The 15,256-nt window shown below is 43.2% G+C and overlaps 1 protein-coding gene across 3 annotated transcripts in view; it reads left to right on the plus strand.

The window, feature by feature from the left end:
• The window catches only part of LOC126281722 (histone-lysine N-methyltransferase ash1), a 322,515-nt gene that overhangs the window by 293,428 nt on the left and 13,831 nt on the right, over window positions 1-15,256 (plus strand). For all 3 annotated transcript variants that reach the window (XM_049980899.1, XM_049980898.1, XM_049980900.1), the window contains one exon: window positions 10,159-10,284. In XM_049980899.1, the coding sequence (XP_049836856.1) occupies window positions 10,159-10,284 (126 nt within the window). The remainder of the gene's footprint in view (window positions 1-10,158; window positions 10,285-15,256) is intronic.

The raw sequence follows: 15,256 nt of genomic DNA on the forward strand, positions 1-15,256 counted from the left end.
ACCTTCAGAACCATCCACAATTCACGTTTGGTACTTTCCTGCACAACACCTGTGTAAAGACGTTATGTCAAGAGTGTCACTCAGTACTGGAGTGATGGCGGTTTGTACAAAGTTGTTAGAAAGTACCTATGTGTTGCATGTTTTGTGAATAGAAACTCTTTCTGGATGTATCCTCTAAGCACAAGCTTGATTATTCCATGAGGTTTTGTGTTAGGAGACAGATGACATTTACATCCTGCTGCAATATTTCAGCTGACAACCATTCAGTCATCTCCTGTTGAGTTTACAGCGGAGATTGCTGGTGCACTTTGCTGACTTTATACCAAAAATTTGGCACGATGGCACATGTGCAAAGGTTTCCACTACACTACTGCCCTCTGTTGAGTTAGTGCACTCTGTCAAATTTTACTCCATCTACTGCATGTAGGCATGTGCACAGTGGCGATAATGTGTCGCTCAGTATTGGAGTGATGGTGGTTTGTGTAATGATGTTAGAAAGTACCTATGTGTAGTGTGTTTTTTGAAACTAGTCCTCGAGAATTAAAATTCAGTTGTCAAAATAATAACGTTAATTGTGCTTGGATGTGTCATTAGGTATAAAATTTTTTGTTTCTGAAGATGTCAAGAAATCACCAGGTCCCAAGCGTTACCAAGCAGAAAACAGCTGTTGCAATTAGTAAGGTCTTCCAGCAGATGTACACTCCTGGAAATTGAAATAAGAACACCGTGAATTCATTGTCCCAGGAAGGGGAAACTTTATTGACACATTCCTGGGGTCAGATACATCACATGATCACACTGACAGAGCCACAGGCACATAGACACAAGCAACAGAGCATGCACAATGTCGGCACTAGTACAGTGTATATCCACCTTTCGCAGCAATGCAGGCTACTATTCTCCCATGGAGACGATCGTAGAGATGCTGGATGTAGTCCTGTGGAACGGCTTGCCATGCCATTTCCACCTGGCGCCTCAGTTGGACCAGCGTTCGTGCTGGACGTGCAGACCGCGTGAGACGACGCTTCATCCAGTCCCAAACATGCTCAATGCGGGACAGATCCGGAGATCTTGCTGGCGAGGGTAGTTGACTTACACCTTCTAGACCACGTTGGGTGGCACGAGATACATACGGACGTGCATTGTCCTGTTGGAACAGCAAGTTCCCTTGCCGGTCTAGGAATGGTAGAACGATGGGTTCGATGACGGTTTGGATGTACCGTGCACCATTCAGTGTCCCCTCGACGATCACCAGAGGTGTACGGCCAGTGTAGGAGATCGCTCCCCACACCATGATGCCGGGTGTTGGCCCTGTGTGCCTCGGTCGTATGCAGTCCTGATTGTGGCGCTCACCTGCACGGCGCCAAACACGCATACGACCATCATTGGCACCAAGGCAGAAGCGACTCTCATCGCTGAAGACGACACGTCTCCATTTGTCCCTCCATTCACGCTTGTCGCGACACCACTGGAGGCGGGCTGCACGATGTTGGGGCGTGAGCGGAAGACGGCCTAACGGTGTGCGGGACCATAGCCCAGCTTCATGGAGACGGTTGCGAATGGTCCTCGCCGATACCCCAGGAGCAACAGTGTCCCTAATTTGCTGGGAAGTGGCGGTGCGGTCCCCTATGGCACTGCATAGGATCCTACGGTCTTGGCGTGCATCCGTGCGTCGCTGCGGTCCGGTCCCAGGTTGACGGGCACGTGTACCTTCCGCCGACCACTGGCGACAACATCGATGTACTGTGGAGACCTCACGCCCCACGTGTTGAGCAATTTTGCGGTACGTCCACCCGGCCTCCCGCATGCCCACTATACGCCCTCGCTCAAAGTCCGTCAACTGCACATACGGTTCACGTCCACGCTGTCGCGGCATGCTACCAGTGTTAAAGACTGCGATGGAGCTCCGTATGCCACGGCAAACTGGCTGACACTGACGGCGGCGGTGCACAAATGGTGCGCAGCTAGCGCCATTCGACGGCCAACACCGCGGTTCCTGGTGTGTCCGCTGTGCCGTGCGTGTGATCATTGCTTGTACAGCCCTCTCGCAGTGTCCGGAGCAAGTATGGTGGGTCTGACACACCGGTGTCAATGTGTTCTTTTTTCCATTTCCAGGAGTGTATTTTCACAGGTTGCTAAATAATAGAATCCAGAAAGGTTTCACTGAGGCAATGATTTTCACGGCAGAATAATATATAGAATGTTCTACTAACATACAATATTTGGCAGTGCCTGGCTTACTGGGTTGCAAAAGGCAATTGTAGCAATCATGTTCCACACACCTTTCTTGAACTATGTGTGTGGTCTCGTCAATGCTATGCCACGTTGACACTTTAACTTGAACCTTCTGCAAACTCATATCAGCCCTCATCAGAAGCTGAGCCACATGTGAAAGCAGCCATGTCATATACCAGCTCTGCCGCAATCATTGCGCAGTTTTTTATATTTGTGTAACTACCAAACAGCTGTCCACCGAGATGAATGGCCATCGCCAAACTGTGGTCAGGAGCAAAATGGACCACCCTGTGACACAACATGCAGCTGAATATAATATGTTTAATTTCAGTGGCTGCTTCAGAACTTTGAGTGTCTGGACCCTCCCGTCCACCACCAGCTTTTCTGCACTGCACAGATGGGAGTTATCCTCATAACACATTCTCCACTCCCGAAATTGTCCTGGCTTTAACTTATGGCAACCCACTGATGCCCACTGTCCACATAAAATTTTCTGCCTCCTCTGTCTTATCACCTTCTCCTAATTCACGTTCCCTCATCCCCTTTGTGTGCCACCTTCTGCCAGTGCTCCCACCCGTCTCTATTTTATGCATCATCAGTTATTTTGCCACCCATGTAGCAAAATTCATCAGCTACGTTTAGTATCTCATTTCCTAATCTAATTCCTTGATTTCACTTAACTACATTGCATTACCCTTGTTTTACTTTTGTTGATACTCACCTTGCACACTTCAACAAGCTATCAGTTGTGTTCAATGGCTCTTCTACTGCAGTAAAGTAAAAGGTGCTGTGAATTGTGCTGTGCATAGTGGAATCTGCAGATTACCATATCAGTATTGCAAAGCCGACATTGCACACACAACATGCATAGCTGATGAGAGGTGCATGGAACATGAACACCGGACTCTCCTTTTTCAGTTCAGTAAGTTGGCCATAGCTGAATGTTGTATCTCCACAGAACATTCTATGGATTATTCTGTCTTCCAGCTGAGTCAGCCAGCCATATCTGAACATTGTATCTCCACAGAACAGTCTATGGATTATTCTGACATGAAGATCGTGGCCACAAGAAGATCATTCTGGGATTCGTTATATCCCTCCCCCTTCCCCCACCCCTGTCCAGATTGCTGCTTTCATTCAACATGACAGTTATTTCATGGCTCTGTGTGTGTGTGTGTGTGTGTGTGTGTGTGTGTTTAAAAATGCACAATGCACTTGCCAAAATCTCAATGTGTAGCAGGCTTTTTGTTATGCCTATCTGCAAATTAGTGTGTCACCTTCATGGTGAGTAGCAATCTATCCTTTCATTATAGTTCAGTATGTTAGCTACAATTTATATACAGCAATGAATGATCTCAAATGAACCATATGCAATGTCTATGCAATGTGTTTTTACCTCTACAGAATTCTTAAAATTTCGTGCAATGCTTCGTGTATTTTGTTGCAACACAGTATCTACGACAAATAATGGACGGAAAGAGTGTAAGATGTAAAAGAATCAAAATTTTTCACCAAATAGTTTTCTTAAAATTAGATGATAAGTGTTTCATAGTGGCCGACACATTCACTCGGGCACATCAGTGATAAGTCGTGTAATACAGCTGCGCTGTGCACATGGGAGAGAGTAATTGTATTGCAACACATCTTGTTAGGTTACTTGGCTTTCCTCCTGTGATGAAACACAAAGTTACTGAAAACGTATCATGAATCAGAATCAACAAATGTGGAGTGAAAACTTATTACTATGGTTCCTAGTGACTGCCAATATATCAGAGCTATATCACAGATAGGTTCACCCTTTCCTTGAGTATTTACAGTTATGAATATTGAGGACAACTGGTCTAATGATGAAAGAACGCTAATTTACTAAGATGAGTCCAAAGTGACACCTCGCTTTCATCATAGGCTTCTAAAATCATACTAAAACTGCAGAAGATATGTAATTCATAGTCACGAAACAATATTGACACACGTGTGTTTGTCTATGCAGTAATTCTTTTCTAGAGGAGTGAAACACTTCAGTTGTCAGAGTAATCGTATTTACTTTGTATTGCGGGTGGCGAAACCCAGAGCAGTCGATAAAGTCATGACATCCAGTGCTCCAGGAACATTCAACACCAGTGGGTCGGATCATATGGTTTAACAAGTACATAGGTAGTGGCCGGAATGTTGTGTACCAGTGAAGGTAGCGGGATAAGTTGATGACAAAGCCTCACACACCACAGAAAGCAGTGAGAATGTCTGTAGCAGTCGGAGAGTTAAAGCTGTGATCTGAAATATCCATTGCCTTTAAACACAGATTGTTGGTGTTCTGGCTCCTTTGAAGGCTGTCTCTATCAGACACAATGTGTGTCTGGTACAGCAGCTTCCAAAGGACACCCACACCTTAGCAACAGCATCAGTTTGTTCAGTTTGTTGAATAAAAGGTAAGTTGAGGAAAGGACATGATGGGACAGAACTCAAGCTGCCAATGAGTAACAAAGTGACCATTAAAGTAGAGCTGGCCACGGTGTGCCGAATTTCACAAGTGCAGTTTGCGTGGGTCACTTGTGGGCAAGGACCCGGCTTGTCAGTCAGGTTTGCCCAGTCCTCCTTGTAACTGGAACAATGCAATGTTTCATTTAGCATTTGTAGTGCAGTATTTTCCGGTTGGCACAACTCTCTGAGTTCACTATTTATTTGTGGTATTAAGGGCGTTCGCAGGTCCAGTGGCTTTTTGCACAAAAAGAAACTATCCAGCGATCTGTTGTCACATCATCATCATCATCATCATCTTGGACAGTTTCTAGCCTCTGTCCAGGTCTGTTTGAAACATAAGCCTCTCTGTCGTCTTATGTCTTCCCACTATCTCTCTGTCTTCACCTTTGTCCACTCTTCTTTCTTCTGGATGCATTCCTCTGCTCCTATCAGCCATTTGTGTCTTGGTCTCTTTCCTTCCAGTTTTATCTCTTGTATCCTCCTGGGTATCCTCTTAACGTGCTTAACGTGCCCATACCATCTCAGCCTTGATTTATCTGTCTCCTTCTGTAATTGTTCCACCTTCATTAACTCTCTGATCCTCTCATTTCTTAACCTGTCTATCTTTGCCACTCCAATACTGTTCCTCAAGAAGTTCATCTCATTAGCTTGTACTTAGCTTTTCTCTCTTCCTTTTATAACCCAGGTTTTGGATGGTGTCAGGATTGGGACACAGTTTGACCGGTATATATAGTTTCCACTGATTTGGTGTACATCCTTTCTCCGTATCAGGCTTTTGACACTCTTCTGAAATGCTTCTGCTTTTCTCCTCCACTCGTTTATTTGTCTGTCGTTTTTTCCATCTTCCTCTATCAGGCCTCCTAGGTACTTGAAACTCTCCATTCTTCTCAATTGTTCTGTACCAATTGTTATTCCAGTTGTTCCTCTCTCCTTCATTCTTGTGATAATCATCTCACTCTTACTTATACTCCATTTCATCCCATATTCTTGTACTGTTTGTTCCCATATGTCCAGTTGTTTTGTACTTCCTCCTCCGTATTCCCCCAAATCATCAAATCCTCTGCAAACACCATAGCTTTCATCTTTCCTTCACCAATTACTTGTGCTACTGTACTCATTGTATCATCCATTGCTACAATGAAGAGTAATGGTGAAAGTGCACTTCCCCGCCACAAGCCATTCTTCTGTTAAATCCAAGCTGATCTCTCCTCCCACTTTCACAAAGCTCACACTTCCATGGTACATTTCTGCTATTCTCCAAATAATCTGTTTTGCTACTCCTTTGTTCTCCAGGGCTTTCCACACTTTGTTTCTACATACACTATCATACGCTTTTTCAATGTCCAGGAATGTCATTAGTAGATCTATTCTATATTTATAATGCTGTTTCTTCAGATGTCTTACAGCAAAAATTAGATCCATTGTGGACCTTCCTATTCTGAAGCCATGTTGCTCTTCTCTCATCCTTCCTTCTAATTTTGCCCGAATTTGTGCTACCAAGATTTTTTCAAAAATCTGTGCACAGTGACTCATCAATTTTATCCCTTGAGAGTTCTTGCACTATTTTCTATTTCCCTTCTTAAATATCAGGACACTTATTCTCTTCTTCTAGTCTTCTGGGATCATCTTCTGTCTCCACACAATCTTCATTACTCGATGTAGCCATTGTATCCTCACCTCTCCTGCTGCTCTCACCATTTCTGCACTTATCTCATCCAGACCTGGTGACTTCCCTCCCTTCATCTTGCCCAATGCGTGTTCCACTTCTCCCCATGTAAGGTCTTTTTCCATTTGTTGTTCCTCCTCTTTTTCTCCTCATCCCAGTCTCCATTTGGGTTCAGGAGTTTTTGAAAATACTCCTTCCGCATGTTCTTCAGTTCCTTCTTATTCTCCACATCTTGGCCACTTTTGTTCACCATTCTGGCATAATATATCATACCGTTCTTCCTCTTACTTTTAATCATCCCATATAACACCTTTTTTGAACTTTCACTATCCTCTGCCACCACTCTTTTTTCTTCATTCTTTCTTGCTTGATACTCTTCTCTTGTCTCTACTGTTCTCTTCTGGAACCATACCCTAAAGGCTCTATTCTTCTGTGCTATATTGTTTGTGCCACCAGGGTGTTTCCTTCCATCTCTTTTTTTGTTGCTTGACCTCCCACATATGCCACACTTATTAATGTTCCCTTGAATCTACCCCATTTCTCTTCTACCATTTATGGTTCATACTTTGGGATGCTTTCCTTTACTACTTGTAGGCACTGTAGCCTACTTTCTTCCTCCTTCAACTTCCATACTCTTATACGTCTTTTCTGGTTTTCTTTCTCTTTATTATCCTTAATCCCTCTCAGGTTAATTACCAGCAAATGGTGGTTGCTATCCAAGGCCTCTGATGGTATTACCTTAATGTCGGTGATGTTCCTATTCATCTCACTATCGTACAGGTAGTAGTCAACTATCAACTTTCTCTATAAGTCTTGACTGTACTAGGTAATCTTATGGCTCTCTTTTCCTGAACCAAGAATTCCCAACCAGCAAGCCATTCCTTTGGCAGAACGCCAATAGTACCTTCTTCGTTTCGGCAGCCGCAACCCTCTGGTCCAAGCACACTATCTCAGCCTTGTCTTTTTCTTCCAACGTGTGCATTTAAATCCCCCATTACTATCCCATTCTTCCTTCCCATCTGTTTCTGCATTTCCTCTTCAAACGCTTGCTTCTCCTCAGAACTGCAGCCCACCTGTAGTGCATACACTTGTATAGTCTCTGTGGTTGTCCCCTTGACTGATGTCACAATCCTTTAAAATAAACGGGAATGACAGAAGAGCGGGATGAGAATTACAGTTCACATAAGTGATGGGTACTGCTTATTTGCCACAAAATGACGTTATAGTACTTCACAGAAGGAATTTAAACTCAACAGTTTCCAGTGGAAATAAACAAAGGGTATGGAGACTCCATATATTACTGCAAAGTGTGTTGGTTAAGGCAAGGGTATGCCTGGAACAAGTTTTTGATTAAAAACTCACTATTGTTGAATTTATGAAGGAAAAAGCTGGAAACTGTCCAAGTAAGACATTGCAAGATAACTTTTTTTCTGATTTGAAGGACATGACTTTAAAAACAAAACCGTGTTGTAGAAGGGACACATTCTGGCAAAAAAGCTCAAGTTAAAGAAAGTGAGAGGTTTGAAGAATTCATTGTGGCCTTGCAAGAATTACAACAGTAGTTTTATACAGGTTTTGAGGACACTGTCAAAAGTCACTTCAGTTTCGAGACAGTTTGCCATTTCAGTTGAAAGCGCCCCTGTGTATATGCAGACTGATTGACCTCCAAGGTAATTCCAGTTTTAAAAATAAATCTTTAAAATTGTCCAGGACGTCTGCAATGCTTTTCTCAGATAGGTTTTCCAAGTCTCTGTAGTGAGATGGTAGAAGTGCTACAATATTTTGACATGAAATATTTGTGTGAAAGACTTTTTTTCAATTATGAAACTAAATAAGTCACAATTATGTGGCATGTGAAACTCTCTGAAATCATGTACGTCTGTCCGTGTGCCAACAGTTTGTACCAGACAAAAATTATATTATGTCTTCAGCATGCCAAATATAATTAATTAATACTGAAAACTTGATTTGTTTGTGATCTGTGTTGTTGAGAAATGTGAAACCAGGTTGTATGCTGTGCAACTGTACTGCCATTTAAATGCAATGCGTTCCCTGATTTCCCCTCTTCTCCGTCCTTGCACTCAGAAAGTGCTGCATGGGAGTGGAGGAAGTGTGAAGCAAGGCTGAGCGCTTTGGCAGTGGGGCCTGGGCGTGGCCTGTAAGCCGAAATCTTTACCACCCCTCCGTTAGATGGACACTTGTGAAGAGTGAAGCAACATCAAAATTTATTAATAAGTGTGATTCATTGTCATAAAGACTTGAGCCTTGCTGTGGGAAGTCCTGTATTCTCTCTGGTAGCAAACTCATATATGGAAGACTTTGAGGAGAAGGGACTCGAGTCTGCAGAGCTTAAACCAAACGTGATATTTAGATGATACTGTTGTAGTGTGGCCCCATAATGAGGAAGAGCCATCATGAGTTTTACATCTAAATTCTATCCATGAAAATATTCAGATTACGATGAATTTGGAGTAAGGTGGCTGTCTTTCGTTTCTTGATATTTCAATCCATTGGAAAGTAGATAGATCACTAGGGCTTTCTGTTTTACTGTAAGCCCACATGTGGATCTATATTTTTAGCTTTCTAGCTGTCACCACCCTTCACATGCTGTTGGCATCCTTTGTATACAGGCACATGAGGCATGTGTTGTATCTGATAGAGATAGCCTTGCGAAGGAGTTAGAACACCTGCAGTCTGCGTTTAAAGGCAATAGATGTTCTTCCCATGGAATTAAGCCATCTTTATTGAGGAGTAAACATGACCATAAACCTCAAGGGGTGTCCCTCCAAGATGTGGGTAACATTTCATCTAAATTAGGCAGAATCCTTAAGAAACGTCATATTAAACCCAGGCCACCTATAAAAATCTGTGCTCTTCTCATCTCAGCAAAAGATGATCCACAGATTACTATATCAATGTAGCAAAGCCTACATTGGTCAGACAATATGCACAGTTCATGGAAGGTGGGTGGAACATGATCATCAGACTCACCTTCTCCAGCCCAGTAGTGTTGATACTCCACAGGACATTCTACGGGCTATTCTGCTATGAATAACTTGGCCACAGCACGATCCTACTGGGATTCAATTATTAAGGAATCTGTGGAAATATGTTTTGCAGAAGACATTATTACATGTGATGGTGCCTTTCTACTTGATAAGGCTTGGAACCTTGTGATTTCTGTGTTATCTTCAGAAAGACTAAATTTTACATCTAATGACAAATTCAGTGACAGTGAATTTTATTATTTTGACAACTGAGTTTTAACTGTGTGGGCCACAGTTCAATAGAGGGCATACATGCAATATCACTGTTGTGTGTGCAGCTGTCTTCTGTAGACAGAACAGTATCAACGAAAGGTGCTAAATTTGACAGAAGGATGTCGCACAGTAAAACCTTAAGCACATGCGCCACTGTACCAATTTTCAGTATAATGTCAGCAACATGCACCAGTAATCTCCATGCTAAAATCACCTTAAGATGGCTGAATGGTTGTCAGTTGAAATGTGGTGGCAAAAGGTCATTGTCATGCAGCTGCAACCTCAAAACCACATGGAATACTCATTATGCCGGGAAAACTTCAACAATCATGTATATGCTTATTATTCATATTACCCTGCTGGTGCAATAGGAGCAGACAGTTGTTGATATTTCAGTGCTGTGAATTAAGTGAGATTGAATAACCAAAACTTAACATGAAACACTTACTTATTGTTAGTTTGCACACTTCACATATCACTCTGCTTGCATAATTGTAACTAAAGCTTTTATACCATCAGCCACATGGACCTGTAGCACCAAGATCACGGGGCCGAAGCACAAGCTCAAGAGCAGCAGAGGAGGAGGCAAAGGTTCAGCAACCTTCTACACACCAAGATGAGGAGGAGGAACTGCCTCTAGCCAGAGTAAGGGATGACACTTTGGCACGAAAGGCATGTTGCTGCTTCGCTTATTCGCTTCAATGCATGTCCACTTGCCAGAGCTAATGTTAATAGTAATGCTGTTAGTGTTTATTTATATCCCTTTCTTCTTATGTTGCACCTCTTAACTCAAAAACACTAATTGTGCATTTGTTTACCATATTTGCGGCAGATATTAATGCCACAATAATTTGCTTTCTGTGTGTCCAGTACATTTGTGTGGCTAATGGTATTGATGGAAACTTTGACAGTGGATTATCATTTTCATTCAGTGTACTGTGCGTTATGTTCAAATATCTTGCATAGGGTGCTGTTTTTGCATGTATGTGTGCAGTAAAATTATTGCAGCATGTGTTTGCTTTATGTAAACAGATAAAAGGAAAGTGGTCACTAACCCAGTGATTAATCTGTACATCATGGTACTATGTTAAATATCACACAGTTTTCTTTATGTGACTTATTAATGTGACTTATTAATGTGTTTTTCCTACCATTATGGTTAAATATTACAACTTCCTGTATGTACTGAATCACAATGCAGTTTCAAACAGTGGGAGATTCTGGATGAAATGACGATATAGGTTAGAATTGTTACTCACCACATAGAGGAGGCACTGAGCAGTGAACAGGCCCACTTAAAAGTGGACATTTGGATATTACTTAGCTTCCAGACAAAGTTCTTCATGAGGTGAAGAAACATACTCACACACACAAGAACTCATATACACATCTCTGAGTGCTGTGGTTCCACTAATGAAGGATAGCTAAACAAAACCTTTAAATGTGCCTGTCCGGTACTCAGTGCCTCCTCAAAGTGGTGGACAGCAATCCTACCTAATTCATATTGCATTTTGATATACTTCATAACCACAAACTGTACTGAATCTGGGACTGTCAGAAAATAATTCAGTACTCACTAATTGATATTAATACAGCACCGCAGTTACTCATAATATTGAAGTATCTTACATGTACAGTAAGTATTAAAAATAATTGTGATGTTCAAGTTTTCTTCAGTATGCTCTCTCACCATACTAGTTGTGGTATTCACCTGCTAACTAACACTTCAAGTGCCGAGATCACCATGTTACATTGTCTTCAGTGTTGGAAAGAATGTCATGCCTGTAATACTATGGGTAAGGTATTCTTTCCAACATTAAAGACAATGTAATGTTACAGGCAAGGCACTCAAAAGTGTTAAGGGCAAGTTTTCTGTGAAGATTAGAATTTCATCATGAGAGTAGGCTTAATGTAAATTGAGAAAATGAAAAAATTGAATTTGATGAATGGTTATTGATGCATGCAGCTTATAGAATTTGAATGTTTCCCCCTGTAGACATTATGTTAAAGCTTAAGCTCCTATACTTGCACATCTCTTTTTTTTAACTAAAAAGAAAATAAAGAAATAAGGCTCAGTCAAACAGAGAGTTGGCTGCTAGTGTAACTAGGTTGCAGTGATCCAGTTGCCGAATTTAATTTGACGAGTGAGTCAGTGCAGTGCGGTAAACTCAATTTAATTCCAATGGTGACCAGTTGTTGCTTTTATTTGCACCGCCTTTGAGGAAGTGAAGAAAGTGAGCTATGTGATACTGAATGAAACAACAAGTTTACTGTTAGCAGTCACAGTTTAATTTATTTCCACAAGTTTCAGAGGTGTAAACTTCCATCATCAGGTGGGTTTATGTAGGTTAGTATGACGCGTATGTGTTGTTTTACAATTTTGGGGCAACCTGTGGCATGGTCTAGTACTTGAAGACTTTTACCAGACAGTGTCACAGTATGTGTTGTAAACAGTACCATAGATTACACCAAAATCATGACACTACATATATATGGTGTATTGATCCACATAAATGTACCTGATGCTGGAGGTTTAAATGTCTGAAACATGTTGTAGTAATAAATAAAATGTGACTGATACCATTAACTCATTTCATTAGCTAACAATAACAATCACAGAAAAGCCAAAATGAAAATAGTTCGCAGTCTTGTGAAGTCCATTTCTTCAGATGTTTCTGTGTGTATCATGAACAATTTATAACATCATACAAGCTCATGGAGCCAAAAATACTAAGTAACTTCAGTTTTGCATTGTTAATCGTCTAGTGAAAATATAGTGAGAAAATAATTGGGCATCTGAGAATTTTATTAAATAATTGTTCAGAATGAAAATTTGATTGTTATAACTTCAAGTTGAACAAATATATTTCAAGGAAGACGCAATACATGAAAGTCACAGATCAAGTAAACAGACTAAGACATGTGTACACTTTAACAGTGAAATCATAACTGAGTCCAAGTCTAGCGGCCACTAGCTGGCTGGCCCCTTAGGTGACGCTGTTGCTGCATGGCTGGCAGACTGCGCCGCATGTAGAGGACGCATGTAACTGCGCGGCGGCACTTTGAAAGATCAACGAGTCACAACACTTTTCCCCCCTTTGAAGTTTTTGCACAGGGCTTGATGGAGGTGGCCTGTAGATTGCTAATGTCCATAGGTGTTGTTTGACTGGCCGTAAAGTCTCGAGGAGGAGGCTTCCCGTACAGACGGAAGTGTCCCCGATGATAACGTGTCGAGATGACAGGAGAGGTGGGGGTCGAATCTGCTGGGGCCCCGTGCACCAATCTACCCCGTTGCGGCAAGTCCGGTTGTTATAGCAGGAGACATGGCGCGATGTGTCCACATCTGTAGGAGGAGGAGGCAAGTAAGAGTTGCTCCGACAGATGATGGTCATCTGGTTCCTGCATGGGCACGTCTCCAGGTGGCGTCAGTTCTTGTGCTGCCACCGATATGATGGTGAGAGGACTGCGTTGTGAGTAATGAGAGATTCCAGTATCCCGAGCGTCAGGTAGAGCCGAAGGTGGTGTAGCGGCATCCAGAAAAGGCATTGCTGGCACACGAGGCCGAAGCTGGTTCGAATGACGCACTGCAACACCCGTGTCCATCTGGATTTCATACAGGTGTTGGCCACGGTGTCGTAAGATGTGGCCAGGATTCCATTTTGGCCACCTGCCATATCCCGTACCCGTACAAGGTCGTCGGCGGTGAACCGGCCAAGACAAGGCACCCACAGCCGTGAGGTGGAAGGCCACAGAAGATGAAGTAGAATGCGAGGATGTCGGCCATGTAAGAGTTCAGCCGGGCTATGGTCGCCCATGGTGGAGAAACGGTAAGAAGCCAGAAACTGGAGAAGCGCATCATCAGCAGAAGTCAGGTGTTTCCTCATCTGAGCCTTAAATGTGGTGCAGACCAGTCATTCAGTCTCACCGTTTGACTGTGGGTGGAACGGAGGGGCCGTGACATGCATGGCGCTGTGACGGGCACAAAAATCTGCAAAATCAGAAGAGGCAAATTGTTAACCATTATCAGTAACAAGAGTAGAGAGAAGGCCTTCCAAAAAGAAAATGCGAGCTAGAGCATGGGTGGTTGCCGCAGTGGTAGGCGACGTGCAACGGACAATGAAAGGAAAGTTAGAGTAGGCGTCAATAACGAGAAGCCAATAAGTACTTAAAGGTCCGGCGAAGTCAGCATGAATACGCTCCCTGGGCTTCTCAGGCGAAGGCCAAAGTGACAAAGATTACTTCGGGGTAGTTGCCTGTGACGCACAAGGGCCACAGGCAGCTACCATGTGTGCGATTTCAGAGTTGATGCCGGGCCAGTGCACGTAACAGCGTGCCAGAGATTTTGTGCCAGACACACCCCAGTGCCATTGGTGAAGGAGGCGCAAGACCGAAGCAAGCAAAGACGCAGGCGAAGCATTGTCGGTGGAAAGGAGGATAACACCATTCCTAGCCATGAGGCGGTAACGCAAAGCGTAGTAGTTCTGCAACGGATCGGAACTCTTAGCAGACATACGATCGGGCCAACCCTTCTTAATACAGCGTAAAGCCCGAAAGAGGGTAGGGTCAGAACCCGTAGCAGCCACCAGCCGGTCCCCAGTGATGGGGAACCCGTCCACAACCTGCTGCTCAGCAACATCCAGGTGGAAACACAAAAGTTCGTGCTATCGAATGTCAAATCGGGACCCATGGGAAGGTGAGACAGTGCGTCAGCATTCGCATGTTCAGCCATCGGCCGGAAATGAATCTCATAATTGAAACGAGAGAAATAAAGGGCCCAATGCTGGAGGCGGAGTGAAGCCTTGTCGGGAAGTGACGTTGATGGATGAAACAAGGAAACGAGTAGTTTGTGATCCGTAACAAGATGAAATTTGGATCCATAGAGAAAAACACCAAACTTATGAAGAGCATAAATAATGGCCACAGCTTCTTTTTCAATTTGAGAATACTCTTTTTGGGGATCCATGAGCGTTTTGGAGGCATAATCAATGGGTTGTTCAGAACCGTCAGAAAAACGGTGCGCAAGGACTGCACTGACCCCGTATTGAGAGGCATCCGTGGCAAGAACAAGATGTTGGCCAGGTCGATAAGTAGCCAGGCACGGGGCCTGTTTCAGCATAGTCTTCAATTTATGGAAAGCCGCATCGCATGACGCTGACCAGTGAAAAGGCACATTTTTATGCAACAGGCGATGCAACGACTGAGCCACCGAAGCCGTATACGGTAAAAACTTGTGATAGTATGTTATTTTCCCCAAGAAGGCCTGCAGTTCCTTAACAGAGGAAGGGCATCGATCGCAGCGACAGTTTGCTGAAGTGGACAAATACCATCCCGAGAGAGTTGAAACCCCAAGTACGTGATAGATGCCTGAAAAAATTTTTATTTCTGAAGATTACACTTAAGACCGGCAGTTTGTAAGACATGAAAGAGTGTGCGGAGATTTTGAAGATGTTATCAGTGATGGAGCCAGTTACAACAACGTCGTCCTTGTAATTTATACACCCAGGGACAAAGAGCAATAATTGTTCCAAGAATCGCTGAAAGAGAGCAGGGGCGCTGGCAACCCCAAATGGCAATCGTTGGTATTGATAGAGGCCAAAAGGTGTGTTGAGGACCAGAA

This window comes from Schistocerca gregaria, chromosome 7, assembly GCF_023897955.1.
Source record: "Schistocerca gregaria isolate iqSchGreg1 chromosome 7, iqSchGreg1.2, whole genome shotgun sequence".
In the NCBI taxonomy this organism is placed as follows: domain Eukaryota; kingdom Metazoa; phylum Arthropoda; class Insecta; order Orthoptera; family Acrididae; genus Schistocerca; species Schistocerca gregaria.